At 36.8% G+C, this 22,369-nt stretch overlaps 1 protein-coding gene across 9 annotated transcripts in view; it reads left to right on the top strand.

The window, feature by feature from the left end:
* LOC121382774 (zinc finger and BTB domain-containing protein 18-like) overlaps positions 1-22,369 on the top strand; it is a 62,975-nt gene that overhangs the window by 6,203 nt on the left and 34,403 nt on the right. For 8 of the 9 annotated variants that reach the window (XM_041512364.1, XM_041512357.1, XM_041512363.1 and 5 more), the window contains exons 2-3: positions 462-1,165; positions 2,626-3,050. In XM_041512364.1, coding sequence (XP_041368298.1) covers positions 484-1,165; positions 2,626-3,050 — 1,107 coding nt within the window. In that variant the 5' untranslated portion in view covers positions 462-483. Of the gene's footprint in view, positions 1-461; positions 1,166-2,625; positions 3,051-17,697; positions 17,955-22,369 lie in introns of all 9 variants that reach the window. The other variant, XM_041512365.1, reaches the window with a different exon arrangement.

Below are 22,369 nucleotides of genomic sequence, written 5' to 3'. Positions count from 1 at the left end.
TATTACACATTATTTAATATAGTACATACTGTGCAATGTGGTGGTCATGGATACATTTCCCTATATTTTGAATGTTTACTGGTCTTTTCTTCATTTGTGCACTTTGTTTTGGGGAAGGTTGTCTTAATTCAACAAAACCATTCTGATGTTCCTTGTCAGGGTTCACGGTATCTAGATTCCTTAGAAACAAATCATATATAAATAGACTGGTTTATAGGGTAGCCCGGTTCATGTTTTTTCATGAAATACTTTTTTAACGATGTCATACAAGTAGACTATATTTGTACATGTAGTTGGCCTATTTGAGTTTTTTTTTTTTTACTTCTTTGATTACATATCAAATTGAGAGCTACAAGGTATTTCGTCCTCCATTTTGACCTGTTTGTTTCACTTCTCGAGTCCCATGCGTCTTACCTTAGAAAGTGTTTGAGTTAAGAGATTTGTTCTGTTTGTTGTTTCAGTAGCAAGGAATAGCACGCCACCATGGATAAGCAATACTCGGTGCAGTTCTTCACGTCTCTGGTGGAGTCCATACAGAAGTGTTGTCGCGACTTCCTTGACTTCGACCAGGCCGTGGAGCTGAGCGGCTATCTCAACCTGGAGATTGACAACTTCAAGAAGGAGCGCTACGTGCTCAGTGAGATGATCAGCAACACGGGGGATGTGATCAGTGAGAGCTACTGCACGAAGGCCTTCAAGACTGTCCAGAGAAACCCACGCCGCTCGCCTCCCCCGTCACCACCACGTGCCAACAGTGTGCTTAAAGACAGCTCCAATCACTTGGACAGAAACCGAGCTGGTGGCGTCGGGGAAAGGGGGAGCCCTGCCCCCCAGGCAGGGAAACGTCATTTCGGTTTGTCACAGAGACATCATTATCTGTCACCGTTTCATCCTGGCAGGAGACGCAACCTCATTCAGAGTAGGAGAAGCGTACCGTCGTCATTCACACAAAGTTCATCATTCACACGCAGTTCACCATCACAATCAAAGGACTCTCAGCCGTATGATATTCAGGCACGCACATCCATGGCGATGACGTTTAGTCCATCTACTGAAGTGGTTGCTTCACTGTCTCAAAGCTTTTCGGTGTTTGGGAATGACTCATTACCATCAGGTGCTGTCAAATCTGATGTGTCTGGTTTGGATGATTCCGACCGCAGTAAAGGTATTGTACTCACAAGTGCTCTTGTTTATTGTCTGCTTGTCTTGTTTCAGGGTTTTAGTATATTGTAGGCATTTAATATATTACATCAGAAGCAAAGCATGTTCTTATTTATTTTAATAAAGTGAAGAAATGTTAGTTTGTATTGTTGTAATTGACGGTAACGAGATCTTAAAGTTGTTGCCCTGTTGCTCTTTTAAACTTGACGACAACTCATCATTATTACATAGATCTTCAACACTCCTGCAGTCACATACATCTCGGAGTCGAACTATTTCAACAACATCTTTCTCTTAGGATTATATAATTATATAAAAAAAAGAATGCCGAAAACATGTATTTTGTTATTTTGTCTCATTTGTACCCCTTATTGCAGACACGGTCACACACATATGTGCACGATATCAGAGTTATGATGGAATATACCGTGAAACACGGTCACACACACACACATGCATGATATCAGAGTTGTGATGAAATATACCTTGAAACACCATCACACACATATGTGCACGATATCAGAGTTATGATGGAATATACCGTGAAACACGATCACACACACACATGCATGATATCAGAGTTGTGATGAAATATACTGTGAAACACCGTCACACACATATGTGCACGATATCAGAGTTATGATGGAATATACCGTGAAACACGTTCACACACATATGTGCATGATATCAAAGTTATGATGGAATATACTGTGAAACACCATCACACACACATGTGCATGATATCAGAGTTATGATGGAATATACCGTGAAACACGATCACACACACACATGCATGATATCAGAGTTGTGATGAAATATACTGTGAAACACCGTCACACACATATGTGCACGATATCAGAGTTATGATGGAATATACCGTGAAACACGTTCACACACATATGTGCATGATATCAAAGTTATGATGGAATATACTGTGAAACACCATCACACACACATGTGCATGATATCAGAGTTATGATGGAATATACCGTGAAACGCGTTCACACACATATGTGCATGATATCAAAGTTATGATGGAATATACTGTGAAACACCATCACACACACATGTGCATGATATCAGAGTTATGATGGAATATACCGTGAAACACGTTCACACACATATGTGCATGATATCAGAGTTATGATGGAATATACTGTGAAACACCATCACACACATATGTGCATGATATCAGAGTTATGATGGAATATACTGTGAAACCTGTCTAAACTGGACCCTGAACAAACCAGAATCCTGCGAAAACCAGCCAACTTTCATGGTCCCAAATATTCTAAATTCTAAACTGCAAGCCTGTAAACACCGGATCCTGTTTAAATGTGATAAATATTAAGTCCCCAGCATACTCCAGTTTAGACAGCTTTCACTGTGTACATGTTGGTCAAACTTGTATGTTACTTGGGCATTATTACTAATGTGTTTGTTTATTTTTTTCTTATCAACCAGAGAAAACATCGGGTGATCTAGAAGCTTTATATGTGGCAGCAACAAGTGTTTCGGACTTGGAACAGTCGGTCTTTCCTTCTGTTAGCAGCAACATTTACACAAGTGTTACACAGACTAGTGCCGAGAGTGTCAATACGGGCACAGCTTTAGAGACCGCGGCCTCGTACACTGAGTCAGCAGGTTCGTACGCCGAGACAGTTCGTCTTCCCGTGCGCATAAAGGAAGAGGAGGAAGAAAACGATGATGATGACATTATGTTTATAGAAGGACCGACTGACATTTCTGGTACGGGTGGTTCGACTGTGAACACGTCAGATTCCAATGTTGACATTTCACACCCCGGCATGCAGAGTCGTCTGAGTTCGTCATTATCAGATGCGCAGCAGCATGTTGGGGAAGACAGAAGTGGTGGGGAAGACATGAAGGTAATTTTCATTAGCATGACAAATGTGTATTTATAAATGGATGATCAGCCCAAACTTTAAAAATATTGACTGTTTGCTGTAAGTGGCCTGTACCTGATTGAGAGCAGATTTTATAAGAGAACAAATATGGAGGTTGCTGGGGTTTTCTAGAGAAGTTCGCAGCTTTAAAACAAAGAACACCCACAGTGTTCTAAAGTATACCACATATCAATATTTCTTGATTACACTTTCGGGCCTTGAATCTGACAAGTAAGACTGATGGGGATTGTTTGGGGGCATTGCGGCCAGAAGGCAGAGCAACAAGGCAAACTATATACTACTCAAAAGAATTTAAGGGTCAGACGATATTTTCGACATTATTTTCTGAATGTCATTTATATTAGCTAGACCATAATGTCACGCATGGTATTGTTCCATTTTGACGAAAGTGGGTCTAAGCAACCCATAAATGAATTAAAATCCACTGTCAATGACACTGTCAACTAGTTCTAATGGCGAAAACATGCTTACATTTGCACGTAAATTAGGGCGAAGGCGAAAGGTCTGCTAAGTGCCCATAACTTGCTTTTTCACAAAGCGCTTCATTTGCACGCTTTGCATGTGTATTCCATGTTCCCAATGCTGAATTTCCGTATAATTGGAGCTTGCGTTCGTATACGGTGCACACTCCAAATTCGACAATGGTACGACGTCAACTGACTATCGAAGATCGAAGAAGGGCTATTGCTTGGATTCAGGATGGCAATACGCAAAGAAATGTTGCTCTGAGACTTGGTGTCAGTCAGAGTGTCGTTGGCCGACTGTGGCAACGGTACCAAGCAACGAATTCTGTTCGAAATCGTCCACGTTCGGGAAGACCCCGAAGCACTACAAATAGAGAGGACCGCTACATCACCAATATGGCTCTACGTCAACGCACAACCACTGCACGCCGATTACGTGACAATCTGCGGACTGCGACTGGAACTCGAGTGTCTGATCAAACCATACGCAATCGTCTGAGAGCCAATAATCTACGCTGCCGTCGCCAGGCTGTTCGACCACCACTCCTACCACGTCACAGAACAGCCAGACGTTACTGGTGCACACTTCATCTGTGGTGGCAACGTGTTCAGTGGGGTCGAGTGATCTTCACTGATGAGTCCAGGTTTAGTCTCCAGTTCAACGACGGTCGGGTTCGTGTCTACAGACGTCCTGGGGAGCGCTTCGCTGACGTTAATGTTAGACAACGTCACCGGTTCGGTGGTGGCAGCGTCATGGTGTGGGGTGGCATCTCTATCCACCACAGGACCTCCCTCTATGTGGTGGATGGCAATCTGAATGGAATCCGCTATCTGAATGAGATTATCCGGCCGTTGGTTCTCCCAGGCCTTCAGCAGATTGGCGGCGGGGCAGTTCTGCAGGATGACAATGCCAGACCCCACCGCGCCAGGGTGGTAACGGACTTTCTCAGACAACAAGGTATCGCCAGGATGGATTGGCCAGCATATTCGCCTGACTTGGCCCCAATAGAGCATGCCTGGGACGAATTAGGCAGGAGAGTTCGGGATAACCATGCCCCTCCGGCCAACCTTCATGATCTGGGTCAACTTCTTATGGCAGAGTGGCAGGCCATTCCCCAAGAGTTCGTCAGACGTCTGATCAACAGCATGAGGCAACGATGTGTCGAGTGTATTCGCGCCAGGGGTGGATTCACACACTATTAAACGAATGTTCTAATTTGTAAAATCCATGTTTGACAACCTTCAACTTTGACAGCATGTCATGTGACTTTCTTGTATACAGTGACGTTTATTTGTGGTTTTTTGTAAATATGGAACAATAAATTAAAGTTTTGGTGTAGTTTACATCATCAATCTAATACACTCTGAAACTTATTTGGTTATAAATTTTTGACCCTTAAATTCTTTTGAGTAGTATATAACAAGTGTCTTAATACAACACAACAGCACCCATTCAAAAGAAATTAGTTTGTCTTAATACAACACAACAGCACCCATTCAAAAGAAATTAGTTTGAACAGTGTTTATATAATAAAACAACTTTCAGGAGTTGAGTTTGAATATGATCAATTACTGACATGCAAAGTAAGACACGGCCAGTTTGGCTGTGAGACTGTTCAATTTGCAGGGCATTGAAGCAGATCACTAGGGCATTGCGGCAAGTTAGCACATTGGCTTCCGTTAAATTCCAGCCCTGTAGATTGGTGACACTACACACATAAAGCTACCTACATACCTGTACCTGGCCATAAAAGAACAGTTTAAAGTTCTGACAGCTCCAACAATCCATTTCATTTCATTTGAACTTATTTTCGTGCTTATATCCAATTAATGTTCAAGCACGCTATCCTGGCCACACACCGTTATCTGGGCTGTCTGTCCAGGACAATGGGTTAGTTGTTAGTGGTTAGTGAAAGAGAAGAGGGTGTAATTGTCTTACACCTACCCATTGAGTCATTAAAACTTGCTTTGGGTTGGAGCCGGTACCAGGCTGCGAACCCTGTACCTACCAGCCTTATGTTCGATAGCTTAACCACGACACGACCGAGGTTGGTTCGAACAAACCAACCTAATCCTTTGATGAGGTGATATAGGGGAAGCAACTCTTGTCAAAATGTCCCACAGGCAGACAGGGCAGTGTACACAATTGCTCGTGAACTGAAATATTATCATACAGTCATTTTAAGCATGCCTAAAAGTACAGCAATGTTAAACCAATAACATTTGCAGCAAATAACACAACATTAAAAACCAAAAATTATCTCTTCAACTAAAGGCAATCATTTTTATCCTGTGGCCAAGAGCTGCCATCTGTAAAGCCCCGTCAGGCAATTTATATAACAGCTACAGCTATTGCGTCTGTGGTAATTTAGCTTATGGGGAACAATTTAATATGAAACAATTCTAATACCATATTATAGATTCACCTGCTTAAAGGGAGCTAATAATTACTCTACATAAACTAGTCTCAGTGGAGTAATGGGGAGCGAGTTAAACAGCAAGGTCTTCTTTGATGTTTGGGAGAGAGCTGTTTAACTCCACCCCAGCCCCCTCCTCTCTGATCTGCTGATACACTTATTTATAAAACATAATTTGTTTTTTGTTGGTTATAAAATAAAGGGTTTGAGTTTTCTAAAGCACCGAATAACTGACGGAATTGTGGAATTCAGTAACAGAAACAGAATTTATTTAAATGTTTGTTGTTTTAATATTTGGTTGAAATCTAATATTTTTATAATATTCAATAGTTCCACAAAAACATTGAAAGCCCATAAATGACCATATTTTGAATATGGTTACAGCGAACAGTTATTTTTGAAGGAAGGTGACATCAGAGCTGTCTACATAGGTATGCAGGGTTGAACCTTGTTTGTGAAATCATCACATGTGAATTATAGTTCAGTTCGGTGAATATACCCCCATGCTCGTTGACTACTAGACAAAGAAGCTGTGACACTTATCAGGATTTCTGCCAGAGGGTAAAAATTACTAAAATGGGTATGGCGACATACCCAAATTATTTTGCAGATTCTTTTTTAAGTTAACCTTTTGACAAAATTAATTATTCTTATCATTAATGTATGATTGTCTTAACCTTAACCCTAAACTTAACCCACTTTGTTTCTGGTTGCATTCAATTCCATAACGCCATACTCAAACATTTCTTTCTGGCAGAAACCCTATATAATATATATGTATGAATCTATGTAAAGATTATTTTAAAAGGAGATCGACAACAATGGGGGTGAAGAGGGCAGGCAGGGGCAGTGCCCCACCTACGGTTATACACTGCCGATGCTAAATGAAAGACAATTTAATACAACTGTCCCATTCTCCTCCTCCTCCCCCCCCCCCCCCCCCCCCCCCCCCCAGTTTCTACCATTTAGATACAAATCCATTTTGTATCCAGTGTTGACATGCAGGTTTTCTTAGATGACTGTTAGATGTATGATGGCAGCTCTGATAAAGATTCAATCATTAGGCCATACAAATATTGTCTAACGCTTGTGAAGGTGGGTGGGTATAGATCCAGTCATTACATAGCATTACAGGGTGTAATTAAATTAAAACTGAAGTCTTACATAACAATGTTGTTTTGTGTTTAAATTCAAGTGTTTTTTTCCCCTCACATCAGGGCTTTAAATGAAGGGTATTCCCCAAATAAGGAAGTCCAAATATAACAGGGCTTTAGATTTCAGTAATTTGGGCTTAGCAGAGACTTTTGTCTTTTCTAAGCGTAGGAATGTTGTTTTAGTTTAGTATTGTCATTAACAGCTGCTGGAGAGGTGTCAATGCTTTTCAAGTTATTTTAATGTAAGGGCAATTCCGTGGTCAAGTAACCAATAGGTCATTTTTAGAAACTCATTCAAGTGAGACAAGTTTGGTATCATTTGAAAGGTTATTATCTCTAGTGTCAAATATTACATTAATCCTTTTTCAGTAGATGTGTTTTAGTCACTTATAATGCAACTAATGCATCAACCATGAATGCAGCAATATTTTATGAAAAATTCTATTGACACATTTATCAGCATATTTTTTATACATAAGTGAGTAGAAATAAAAATCTTTATACAGAAATAATCCCAGACATGTCCTTTGTTAATTGACATAATATATAAAAGACAAATTTATATTTCAAGCAGACTTTTATTCATAATATTTACATATGTTACTCGTGTGTACGTCCGACACCAAAATATAACATTTTTTAATCTCCACTTCTGCTAACTGGTTGTAAAATGTTACTAACTGAGATGCAATGTTAATTTTATATGGTTGATCAAAAAATATAAAAACAATTACTGAATATGTAACAATTGCCATGCTACTGTGGTGCTGTTATAGTGTACGTCCGACACCATAAAGCATGTTTATTTTTTCCAATTTTGAAGCAGCGTATTGATATTTATGCAATGTCAGTATGATTTTAGGAGACATTTTTTATAACTAGAGCCAATTATGAATACCAGTATTAATTTTTTATCCATATAAGTGGATTAAGAGAAATTTATCAAAGTGTGCAAAAGGCAGCTTCCCGCCAAAAGTGTTGATTATGTTTTAAAAGGTTAAAATTATACTTTCAGCTAACAGTTCATCTCCATAACAAAATAACAAACCCAGCAATTGTATTTACTGCCAGAATTATACTTACTGGAACATTTGTAGACGATCACAACTAACATGGTAAATGTGACGTCACATTTGAGGAATCCACTTTTACATTCATTGGCAGCACTTTACTATTTTGAAATTTTCTAGTTAATTTTACAGAGATTATGTGTAGAATCAGTAAATATAAAGTTACTCATCACAAATAACTGCAAAAATATTAAAATATATCACTTGCACCTTGTTCAGGTCCCAAGTCACTGGGGGCTGCTACAGCTACAGTTACCCCATCTTATGTGCCTTTAATTTTAGAATAATGAAATTTTTCTGTGGTGCTGTCATCTCATAGTCATACATGTAGCTAGTGGCAATGTTTGTTGTGTCACTTGTCATTTGTAGGTGTACACTAGTCATGGTGGCCATTTTGCCCCCCACCCCACCCCATGTAGTCATAGGTGTTACCTTGAATTTTTGAATGGTGTTCATCTTAATTTGCACTGAACTAGTTAAGTTTATGACTAATATTTAAGAATTCTTTCAAAACAAAGAAGAAAACCATGGCCAAAAGGGGGTTCATCCCCACCCCCTGAACCCCCTCCTGTGATGCACCTGGTAACTATTTTTCATTTTCTTCAAACAAAAATAATAAATCCTAGCTCAGACTGTATTTTTGGTTTTAATAACATCTTGTTTGTTAACTATAATGACTGTTTTACAAAACTTGTAAAGTTGTATTTCACACGAATATGTCCGACACCAAAAAAATGTACATCCGACACCAAGCATGTTTATGTCTATTGTTTTACTGTGTGATTAAGACACAAAGTTTTTACATCTGATATACAGATAAACATCTACTCTATAGGAATAGGACACAATATTTCTAATATGCCCTCACATCACAGAGAATTAGACATAACCATGTGTGGGTGAATAATTGCAGTTTGTGTGCATACGTCCGACATCATGCATATTTTCCCCTGTACACCTAAAGCGACATAAGGATGGAATAAAGTTTATATATAATAATGGTGCCTAGTTGGTTCTTACAATGTATAGCAATAAAAAAAAAATTGAAATTTTTGTACATTTATGTAATGCTTGGCTGAAGTGTCTGAAATGTACGTCCGACGCCACAGAATTGCCTGTAATTAAATGCAACATTTCAGTGGTTTTGAGGTGAACTATTTTGAGGTCAGTACTTTTGTAGTTAATTTGGGTGTGATTATTTTGTGTATATGTATTTTGGACACATTTATCTCCTCGACAATGAAGCAATCTAAATCCCTGGACAATAAGCCTGTTGTGTCCAAATTAGTGCCATCTAAAGCCCTGGACAATAAGCCTGTTGTGCCCAAATTAGTGCCATCTAAAGCCCTGCTCATGAACTGTATGCCATGGCGACAGTGTACTGAGTTAGTGATAGCTACCATGTAGATCTGTACAGCCACCTGATATTAACCATCATGAATCAGTCTTCATGGAAGGTGAGTGATCAATCGCGCTTCCCTTTACACTTGCCTGAAAGTTTTATGAGAAAATCAATTTGATCACATTATAATAAAACATTTCTAGTAAGTTTTGAAATGTGACATCGTAACTGCTCGACGAGCACCATTTTAGGAGAGTGATCTTCAGCTCACCTCAATTTTGCTCATGGATTCCTGTGCTTTCCCAAATTGTAAAACAATGTGAAACAAATTGTTATACACATTATGTCATTTGGCTTGTTTGTGAAGTGTCTATATATGTCAGGTAATATTTTGGGTGTGTATGGTCTAACATATTGAACATTACAGGGTGTGTTTAATTCTGACAAAAATACCATTACCTAGTGTTTGAATTGACCCTCAGTAGGACCGTACATGTAATTAACTTAAACTAAATAGGTAAAGGTACAGTTAGAAAACTGAAACATGTCACACGTATGTATATATAACTGAACCGCAAAAGAAACATCACTATCGCAAATCTTTATCTTATATAGCAAATGATGACCAGCTCACGATCCTGCTTGTTAGTCACCTACCGGTCCAACTTGAAATTTTGTGTATAGCTTTATCATATACTATTACAGATCAAGTTTGACATTCATGGCGATTTAACCATTTTGACAGAGTTATGGTCCTTGAACTTAGGAGATACAGAATATTCTTAGGTTCAGTTTAGGACATGCTTTTGCAGTACTCTCAGAATGCTATTTGAATTAACAAATCTACCAGTGTGCCCTGGTGTGATAAATAAAGAAAACCTTAAGTGACATCCCGAAACAAAGCCCTGAAAACGGTCATGACATTTATTTTTGGACTAACAGCCATGCCATGATTAACCAGAAATCAACAACAACAAGCTGTTGGTTCAAGCTGTCCAGAGTGTGTAGGTGATTGGGAATGCATGAAACATCAACATCATGACCATCTTCTGTCTGCAACACATGTATGTAAACGTCACTAGTGATCGTCCTTGCAGTGGTTGGCCCCAGTGAGTCATCATGCACCTCCACAAGAATGGACATTACACTGTGTGCCAACAGCTGCAGGACCAAATAGTGAGGGCCAATGATACAGCTTGTCAAGACCATTGGGACCCAGCAACAACTTGACACAGCTTGTCAAGACCACTGGGACCCAGCAACGACTTGACACAGCTTGTCAAGACTATTGAGACCTAACAACGACTTGACACAGCTAGTTGAGACCATTGGGACCCAGCAACGACTTGACACAGCTTGTCAAGACCACTGGGACCCAGCAACGACTTGACACAGCTTGTCAAGACTATTGAGACCTAACAACGACTTGACACAGCTAGTTGAGACCATTGGGACCTAGCAACGACTTGACACAGCTTGTCAAGACCACTGGGACCCTGCAAAGACTTGACAGTGCCGACATAGTTTCATTTCACTTGGTCATCAACATCTCTCATCCTCGTCCTGCTCAGGGACTCATCCTGGCAGAAATGATTACAATTTACAGCGAGCTACATTTCATTAACATTAGTGTTACCAGTAATTGAGAACCATCCTCTTCTCCAATGAAATTCAGTGTTGTATTTTCATGGCAGATGGCGGATTTAGTGTGTAATGAAGGAGGGGAGAATGTGACACAGGCTCATACATAGTGGAGAAAAACTTGTAGGGGTGGTGATCAGTCGTGGATTGGGACGGAATCTGACTAAACTAGAAAGTTGGATCGGTTGCCTTTTGGAATATTGGTCCAAGCAAAGGTAATGGTGTCACTGCTCTCTGATATATGTCAAGACCAGGGGTGGGGAAAAGCCCTTTTTTCCCGGTCTGGGACCGATTCTCGATCGCTGAGACCGAAATATTTTTTTTTAAATGCGCGTTTGCCGGTCCCACTTTTGTCATTCTTGTCGGTCCGAAGCACCTGTCCATTTCTATTATTGGAACAAATTCCTATCGGTCAGCCCAGACATTGGTATCTCGTGCATGATTTAAAATAATAAATAAATAGTGGTCAATATGGCTGGTGTTTCAGACGTTTGTGATTTTAAAGTCTGCCTAAGTATATCGCCAGTCACTGAAGTCGACCTACAGTAGTGTCAATCGACTGCCACTACTGCACTAGGCTAGACATTTGTCAAAGTCACTGAGTCGGTCAAGAGATTACACAGACATTAACGATAGCACCATTCTTGGTTTAGAGAGCCATCAAGGTATTACACTCCAATTAAAACAAAGGACCCAGAATTTGCAACTGGTTACAATCAACACCTGTCAACACCTGTGTACGGAGCTCTGTCGGGACTAGGACGTCCGAAGCAAGAGGCTTTTGTGCAATACAAACTGCTTAAAATAGCATAAAATATAATGAAATAATCTATGAATGTATTTATTGTTGACTGTTCAATGTAGTGTATCCAATAATTATAAAGGATTTTAAAATTAACAAAAGGTTTCCACCTTTTTTTTAACAAGTGGGAGTGAGCAGAACAGGTACATGTACTGTTATCTCAAGAGCCAGTAGAGGTCAAATTTCATCCAATCAGTGGTGACGTTATTACTCTCTTTGTCTAAACATGTGCTAGCTCAGGCTGTCAAACGCTTCAACGGTGCCATCTTTTATTAATTTTCAAGATACAGTACTGAATACTCGTACTTTTTATACACATATATGGGAATTAAAATTCATAACTTATATTCCTTTTTTATATTATTTATTCTATTATGTAAAATATATACAATTTGTGGGGGTTTTGACTGATCATATGTGATTAATTTTTATTTGTTTAATGTTTTCATGTTTATCGTTTCGCGTTCATGATTCAAATATCACTATGATTTTTTTAAAAACCATTTGGCAAATATCGTTTTTTAATTATTATTTTTTGTTTAATTCCTCCCTGGCTGCACTCGGTCTGGATTGGAATCCAGTGTTAATACAGGACATGTAGGAAGATGTCCATCGAACACTCCGTGAAATGTACCAAGACCGACTGCTGCAGCTGATCAATATGGATCTCTCCTTAGGATATGGGACCAGACATGGTGCTTATAAAACTTGTATAGAGTATAGACTCGACACTTTAATAGAGTCTGAGACACGTCATTACAACACCATACAAATTGACATCATTAAAGATTATCTGGACTCTAAACGTTTTATAAGCATGGGCCCAGATCCCAGTGACCTTTATGAGCTGCTTTGTTAATGGAAGATGTGTGTTAATGGAAGATGTGTGTTAATGGAAGATGTGTGTGAATGGCCAATGGTTAAGGTGGTCACACCTTGTATTGACTTGCAGCACACAGCCGTTACTGCATGAATGGCCTTAGATATCATTTATCTTAAACAAGTTGTTTCAAAACAGATCTTAAGGAGTTGAATACTGTGTTGGTTCAGTAGAACGAATCACCGCCTGCTGCTTGCCAATAGCCACTGTGTACTTGTACCTATGTAGAATCATGCCAGGCTTCGTATGTTGGTTTAACTTTACACAGACATGGCATCAACATATCATATGACACCTCTTACAATTTGTTCTGTTGTCGAATAATTGCTTGCATTTTACTACTGCTGGAAAATACTCATTATCCTGTATGTTTCTTTTATTACAGAAACTAGTGAGGTATTAGTTATATGTACACTATATTTTAATTTTAACGATTGTCTATTATTTCTTTTAGGTTCATCTGGGTATGATTTTTTTTTTAAATACACAGAAGTTTGCAATGCTTTTTTGGGGTCCATACCCCAACAGTGATAGAAATAAACAGAAATCTACTTGTCTGCCAACATTTTTACTTATCTAAATGAATGGTTTGTTTTATTTAAGTACAAGGATGATGTTTTTGATTGCTCAAGACGAAACTCCACAGGACAAGCACCAAGGTGGATTTTGTTTGTCCGAATAGATTTTCACTTGTCAGGACAAACGGACAAGTGCTTATTTCGAATGCTGCCCAATGAAGCTAACAGAAATAACAGGCAGTCCTTATGATTAAACTTGAAACATACACAAAAAGGATCATGTTTTATTTTGAATTCTTTTTATGCTCTTGAAGACAGCACTCGGTAATACAAAATATCAAAAATAAAGTGATGTCATCAGATGTGATGCTCCCTGACTAGAGCTGGGAGGTATTGAAAGTTCAGGTTCAGTGTCAGTATTTAAGGGTGATTTACCTCGGTATCGATACAGTATTAGGTATTGATACAGTATTCGGTATTGATACAATACCGATACCAATACTGATATTGAGCGGTATTTTCGGTGAACTCTGCTTTAAATGCATGCCAGAGTTAAGTCTCACCCGCTAATTTCATCTTAATAAAATTAAATTCCATACACATGGCCCTCATCTCTCTCTTCTTTTCAGCTATTTTGCATTCGTCAGCTATATTGTCAGTGCTTTAAATACTAAATTGCTCATAACATTTTTCAATGCCGAAATTTCGGTATTTTGAAATTTGCTCCATACGGTAAATAGGTCTTGACATGAAACCGATACCGAACGGTATATACAGTATACTGCCCAGCTCTATCCCGGACATTATTTTTCACACCAATCTTATAATTACACATTATTGTACCAACAAAAGAATTGAAACTGTTATATTAAACATGGAGTTATTTTGGGTTGATGCTATCAGCTAATGTTTAACAATAAAATCATTGACTGAAACTTTCCTTTTCATCCAGTACAAAATGTAGTTTGATGTGGCTTCTTTTTTTCATTACTGAAAACTGCTATCTAGAATATTTAGAACATTCATACAAATAGTAACTTGTATTTAGAACATTCATATAAATAGTAACTTGTATTTTAGAACATTCATATAAATAGTAACTTGTATTTTAGAACTTTCATATAAATAGTAACTTGTATTTAGAACATTCATATAAATAGTAACTTGTATTTTAGAACATTCATATAAATAGTAACTTGTATTTAGAACATACATATAAATAGTAACTTGTATTTAGAACATTCATATAAATAGTAATTTGTATTTAGAACATTCATATAAATAGTAACTTGTATTTTAGAACATTCATATAAATAGTAACTTGTATTTAGAACATTCATATAAATAGTAACTTGTATTTTAGAACATTCATATAAATAGTAACTTGTATTTAGAACATACATATAAATAGTAACTTGTATTTAGAACATTCATATAAATAGTAACTTGTATTTTAGAACATTCATATAAATAGTAACTTGTATTTAGAACATACATATAAATAGTAACTTGTATTTTAGAACATTCATATAAATAGTAACTTGTATTTAGAACATTCATATAAATAGTAATTTGTATTTAGAACATTCATATAAATAGTAACTTGTATTTAGAACATTCATATAAATAGTAATTTGTATTTAGAACATACATATAAATAGTAACTTGTATTTTAGAACATTCATATAAATAGTAACTTGTATTTAGAACATACATATAAATAAGAACATTCATATAAATAGTAACTTGTATTTAGAACATTCATATAAATAGTAACTTGTATTTTAGAACATTCATATAAATAGTAACTTGTATTTTAGAACATTCATATAAATAGTAACTTGTATTTAGAACATTCATATAAATAGTAACTTGTATTTAGAACATTCATATAAATAGTAACTTGTATTTAGAACATTCATATAAATAGTAACTTGTATTTAGAACATACATACAAATAGTAACTTGTATTTTAGAACATTCATATAAATAGTAACTTGTATTTAGAACATTCATATAAATAGTAACTTGTATTTAGAACATTCATATAAATAGTAACTTGTATTTAGAACATTCATATAAATAGTAACTTGTATTTTAGAACATTCATATAAATAGTAACTTGTATTTTAGAACATTCATATAAATAGTAACTTGTATTTTAGAACATTCATATAAATAGTAACTTGTATTTAGAACATTCATATAAATAGTAACTTGTATTTTAGAACATTCATATAAATAGTAACTTGTATTTAGAACATTCATATAAATAGTAACTTGTATTTTGAACATTCATACAAATAGTAACTCATATTTTGAACATTCATACAAATAGTAACTTGTATTTAGAACATTCATACAAATAGTAACTTGTATTTAGAACATTCATATAAATAGTAACTTGTATTTTAGAACATTCATATAAATAGTAACTTGTATTTTTTTCAATTTTAGGGGGTGGGACGTAGCCCAGTGGTAAAACATTCGCTTCATGTGCGATCGGTCTGTGATCGATCCTCATTGCTGGGCCCATTGGGCTATTTCTCGTTCATCCAGTGCACCACAACTGGTATATCAAAGGCTGTGGTATGTGCTATCCTGTCTGTTGGATGGTGCATATAAAAGATCCCTTGCTACTAATAGGAAAACTATAGTGGGTTTTTTCTCTAAGATCATACGTCAAAATTATCAAATGTTTGATATCCATTAGCCGATGATTAATAAATCAATGTGCTCTAGTGGTGTCATTAAACAAAACAAACTTTCTTATTTCGGTGTTAAGACTTATAAATACAAATATAAAACCATTATACTGAATTTATTCAGTAAACAATTAGGAGATAACCACATGGAGTTTTTAGATTTGTGGGTGTTATTATCTATTTGATCCCGCAAATGCCATTTTTGACCAAAGGGTATCAAATAGACAATAACACCCACACATCTAAAAACTCCATATGGTTATGTCCATTGTAAACTGAATCGTGCTTTTTCTACAGAACTAACTGTATATCTAATATATTTGGTATTTCTTGAAAAAAATTCCTGGCTACAGTCCCAACTAGACCCTTGAACCATCAACTTGGCCTGTTCCAATTGTTAATGATGTCACTTTCTAATGAGATCATTAGCATTCCGGGTGTTATTTTCATTTGATCCCAGAAAAAGAATGTAATTAACCATTCACAACTCACAGAACTCACTACCCATCAGTTTACAATAATGGGTGACAGATTTATTTGACTATTTCTAATGAGGAGAGTGATTGCTCGCCTTGCACCATTTCAGGGTAATGGCTTGCCTTCATTTTCCCGTGGTCAAGACTGTTTATTATTCATGTGTATTTTTCACTTACTGTATATTAAAATTATTATACACAGCTGTACCCACATGTTTTGTACCACTTGTTTTAAAAAGAATGGTATTTTACCAGAAATTATTGTTGATTTTAGTGTCTCATGAGAACAAATGTCCCTGTCCTTTTTCCTTAATTCATGAAAAGCTCTCAGTAATGCCTCTTTTTTTCAAGACCCTTCAGCCTTTCCAGGGTTTTCGGCCATCATCTCTGTGCTTGTTTGATAAGATTTCCACATATATACATCATTGTTTTGTGGGTTTCTTTTGTGATTGTTTAACATTAGTAATGAAGATAGTGACTTTAAGTACTATTAACAAACCAAACACACAATGCTAATTGTTGCTTATTCAATATGGTTACTTCCATTTGTTGCTATTGAATGTCCATACAATGGTGGGATTCACTTCCAGTTGTGTTAGTTTCATTTCTTGGTGTGTCAGTGGTCACTGACAGAATACTGTACGGTTTGGTTCCATTTGTGATGTGACATCATGTGAAAGTGACTTGATGTACTATCATATTCATGAAAGCAATGGGACACAGGGCTAGCTCTGGCACTCACAAAGTTTGCCAATTGTGAATTTTAAAAACAATTGGCGAAATTTATTTTAATTTAGCGAATAAATTTCTCTTGTAGTAATTGTTATTTTATTACAAAATACCTGGGTTTTTGCAATGATTTGTTCAGTTTAAAGAGATGATTTGGCAAAGGTTTCCGATCACCCAGAGCTACATGTAGCTCTGGTCCGACACTCCAAAGTCATTCGGAACATCCAGTAGTTGTTTTGACTCTGAACATTACAAGAATTATTGTTTTGCATAATTCATTATTTGTTTGTATATTATATTTAGGACATCATTTTCATGGTTGTGTCCATGCACACAAAACATAAATGGGTCACTTAAGTAAATAATGAATTGTCAGACACATGTTTGTGACAGACTGCATCTCTTTTCAGTTATTCTCCTCATGGTTAGGGGCACCTCAGTACAATTTTCAAGTGGTGGAGAATCTGGACTGGGGTGGAGGACAAAGGGAAAAGAAGAAATCACAATCAGAGTCAATGAGAAAATACAGAGCCAAAATTAAACATAACGATGAAACATACAGATCCCACAGGGAATCTGAGAAACACTGTTTACAGTTGTTCAGAATGAACATGACAGAAGCTCAAAGAGCCAGATATAGAGAAAAGGCGAAAGAAAGAATGAAAAGGTACAGGGCAAATAAAAAGTGAAATTGAGCACAATACCAATAACCTGAAGGATTGATACTTGAAATTGGAGTGTGTGACAGAGTTAATCATCCATCAGTTACATACACAAATGTACACCTGATACGTCATCAAACTTGAGTGAAGATATATTATTTGAAATACAAATGCTGAAGCAAGTGACTATACCTGTAATATACTGCACTGCATCACATGACATTTTCCATTGTGTGAGATAACTGAGATACCTAAATAACTGCAACTTAAATGAAATAATGTCATTCTAGCTTTGAAGAAAAACCACTAGTTTTGAAGGAAGTTCAGCAATTTCTGCTGAATGGAAAAGTGTGGAAAAATATTTTATTACCCATATGGGCAGAGAGAAGTGGGGAATGAATAATGATCTTTCCTTTGGAAAAAATCCCAAAACATTTCTTCCCCTAGATATGTTTTGATGTCATAAACAGTGCTTCATTATAGGCATTTAATTGTGTGTAAGAATAGTTTCCATGGTGGCAGTCATGTCAACAACTAACTTGCATCATCAGCGATACGTACGTCACAGCTGTGACACAACACTGTCTCTTGTTCTCAACATGCAAACTTGTTTTCAACAACAGTATCGGTTGAAAATCTTTCATAAAATGATAAATATTAATAATGGGTAATAAATAAAATACCCAACTTGCTACTCGGCAATACCGTTTATCTTGCACTCATAAATTCATCTTGTCCTTCCCTCGTCAATAGCTCGGAAAGAACAGCATCAATTCACTTGTGCAAGATAAACAGTATTGATTCATAGTTTGTTGAGTATTCTCTAAAGTCCAAAATGTCATTTGTTCTGTATCCATTGTGAATTATTTACTAATAAGCTATTTTAATAGGAAACATGAATACTTCATAATTGAAGATTAATGTTCATCAGTATGTATGTATAGTTCATATTATTTTTATTCACTACAGTAATACATGTAGTTGGTACATTCACTTTAAGCATCCATATAACATGTGGCCTATAGGTACTTGTGTTATTACTGTTACGGTGACCGTCCATCATGTTGAGCAGTAGCGGGTTATTACACAATGATATTTAGTGAGACTGTATACAGTCTTCCTCAGGACAGGCGAGTGATCACTCTGCTATCCTCACACTCGCCTGGAAGGTTTGAGGAGAGCGTCAAATTGATCACCTGCAATAAAACGTGTCTGATAAATTCCATTTGAAACATTGTGTGATTGGTCTCTTGAGCACCAGTTCAATAGAGTGATTTTCTGCTTGTTTTCATTTTGCTCATGGTGAAGAGTTTGTTAAAGGATCATTTTAGTCATTTGAATTTATTAAAGCTGGTTTTGTTTGAATTTGTTACAGTTGGTTTTGTGGGCATATTTTAATACTTAAAAGTTAAAATGGCTGCAACTATGTTCAATAGGTGTAATTTTGAAGAATCTTAACAAAACTTGCCTTTATTCCAAAAAATAGCGGTTTTTATTGATGACAATAAACTTGTAAATGCCGAAAGCCAATATTATCCCAGACAGGGGATCGCCATGTGTGTTTGTGTTACCACGTGACAAGGTCAGATGTTATTTTGAGCGAGGTTATTACGCAAAGCCATAGCAAATGATAAGAGAGATTTCATTAAAATTAATCTGTAAAAAAGATTAATATTTTTAACATTGAAAATATTCGTCAGTTTATACATTTATTTAACATAGTAATAGATATTAATTTTTAAACAATAATTTGTCTATTGAATTATCGTTTAGTTCAGACTTCAGCTGGCAGCAAATAGTCTTGATCATACAAAGCGTTTGTTCTAAGTAGGCGTAAAAACAACGGGCTGTGTTGTTGATTGTCATAAATGACTACGCATAGTTAACCCATGACCCAAATGAAAATGCCATGAGATGATGACCCGTACGAACCAGGTATATCTGGCCACTGGATTACATCAAATTATTTGTTTTTGTCTGTACTGGCAAATATACTCCTTTATTTCACTAAATCGTTTTGCGCAACCGCCACCTGTGGGTCACACTAGGGGAGCAATTAACAGTTACAGCGACTCCTGGCAACTGAGAGCGCGCACATGAAACGTGGAATTTCAGACACTGATGAATTAAACGTCTTGTTGATTGTTGAGTGACTGGACATGCCAAAATATTTGGTAGCCCAGCGGACTACTAGGATTAGACAACTGGTAGTCCGAGTGAGAAATCGGTAGTCAAAACACCCCGGGCTACCGCTAAGGTCGAGCCCTGTATGTGGATGTCACTGTTTGGGTATGCCTAGAATACATATTTAGTGTAGAGTGGACAAATGTTGTTTTATAGACCAGTTTTCATGTTACATATTTAGTGTAGAGTGGACAAATGTTGTTTTATAGACCAGGTTTCATGTTACATATTTAGTGTAGAGTGGACAAATGTTCTTTTATAGACCAGGTTTCATGTTACATATTTAGTGTAGAGTGGACAAATGTTCTTTTATAGACCAGGTTTCATGTTACATATTTAGTGTAGAGTGGACAAATGTTCTTTTATAGACCAGGTTTCATGTTACATATTTAGTGTAGAGTGGACAAATGTTGTTTTATAGACCAGGTTTCATGTTACAATGTATGTCTGCATACCGTATAACCAGACATTTATGTGGTAAAAATGTTCAGTGGTTTGAGGACTAAAAACATTTTGAGGTTTCTTATCTTCAAGGTTTGGCATCTCTGAAATGAGAGAGTTTTTATTTTCGTGGTTTATAATTAGCATATTGATTATTCTATTCCATATAAAATCAACATTAAAAGTAAAGGTGTCACGATACACCCACTTCACGATATGATACGTTTGATGGTACATAAGCCACAATATGAATTGTATCATGGTATACCTCATTCTTGGTATTTTCCCCATAAAACAAGTAGTTGAAGCTCTGGTGAAGTGATTTAAAAATAAGAAATAAACATAATAAGATGGTGCATATAAAAGATCTCTTGCTACTAATGGAGAAATGTAGCCAGTTTCCTCTCTATGACTGTGTCAAAATGACCATATGATTGACATCTAATGTGCTCTAGTGATGTTGTTGAACAAAACAAACTTTGTTTAAACCTGATAAAAATTAAACACTGATTAAACCCAGTTTTAATATAGAAATATCACATCACAGACACAGTGACATAAGCAGGAACATGTTCTTTGTCCACTTCCCTGTCTTTCCTCGACAGATGTAACTTATCAATAAGTACATTTCAGTACAAATTGATGTTGGTAGATTGGTAACAAATTCAGATTGATACACAAGCAAAGGTATCATATATATTGTATCACGAGCAGTAGTATCGTGGTGCATCGGTGTATCGTGTATTGTATCACTAGCAGTAGTATCGTGGTGTATCGTGTATTGTATCACGAGCAGTAGTAACGTGGTGCATCGGTGTATCGTGTATTGTATCACCAGCAGTAGTATCGTGGTGCATCGGTGTATCATGTATTGTATCACCAGCAGTAGTATCGTGATGAATCTGTGTATCGTGTATTGTATCACGAGCAGTAGTATCGTGGTGCATCAGTGTATCGTGTATTGTATCACGAGCAGTAGTATCATGGTGCATCGGTGTATCGTATATTGTATCACGAGCAGTAGTATCATGGTGTATCGTGTATTGTATCACGAGCAGTAGTATCATGGTGTATTGTGTATTGTATCACAAGCAGTAGTATCGTGGTGCATCGGTGTATCGTATATTGTATCACGAGCAGTAGTATCGTGGTGCATCGGTGTATTGTGTATTGTATCACGAGCAGTAGTATCATGGTGTATCGTGTATTGTATCACAAGCAGTAGTATCATGGTGTATCGTGTATTGTATCACGAGCAGTAGTATCGTGGTGTATCGTGTATTGTATCACGAGCAGTAGTATCGTGGTGTATCATGTATTGTATCACGAGCAGTAGTATCATGGTGTATCGTGTATTGTATCATGAGCAGTAGTATCATGGTGTATCGTGTATTGTATCACTAGCAGTAGTATCATGGTGCATCGGTGTATCGTGTATTGTATTACCAGCAGTAGTATCGTGATGAATCGGTGTATCGTGTATTGTATCACCAGCAGTAGTATCGTGATGAATCGGTGTATCGTGACACCCCTAATTAAATGTTTCACATCAACTTTCATTTGCATGACATTGCTGGTGCTTAAATTTAAACAATACAACACTTAATTGCAATTGCGTAATATGGATGTCATTAGCCAGACAACTAATCAGTCTGATTTTTTAATAAAGCCAATTAAGATTTGTTTGAGAAGTTTTCCAAGTCAGACTGAGTAGCGTTTAATCTGAGCAGTGTATATGTATATAGCTTTGGTTAATGAGGGCTGGCTATATACACAGCAGTCATATTTTTGGGGT

This window comes from Gigantopelta aegis, chromosome 10 (assembly GCF_016097555.1).
Source record: "Gigantopelta aegis isolate Gae_Host chromosome 10, Gae_host_genome, whole genome shotgun sequence".
Classification (NCBI taxonomy): Eukaryota; Metazoa; Mollusca; class Gastropoda; order Neomphalida; family Peltospiridae; genus Gigantopelta; species Gigantopelta aegis.
This window is presented reverse-complemented; position numbering and strand designations above follow the sequence as displayed.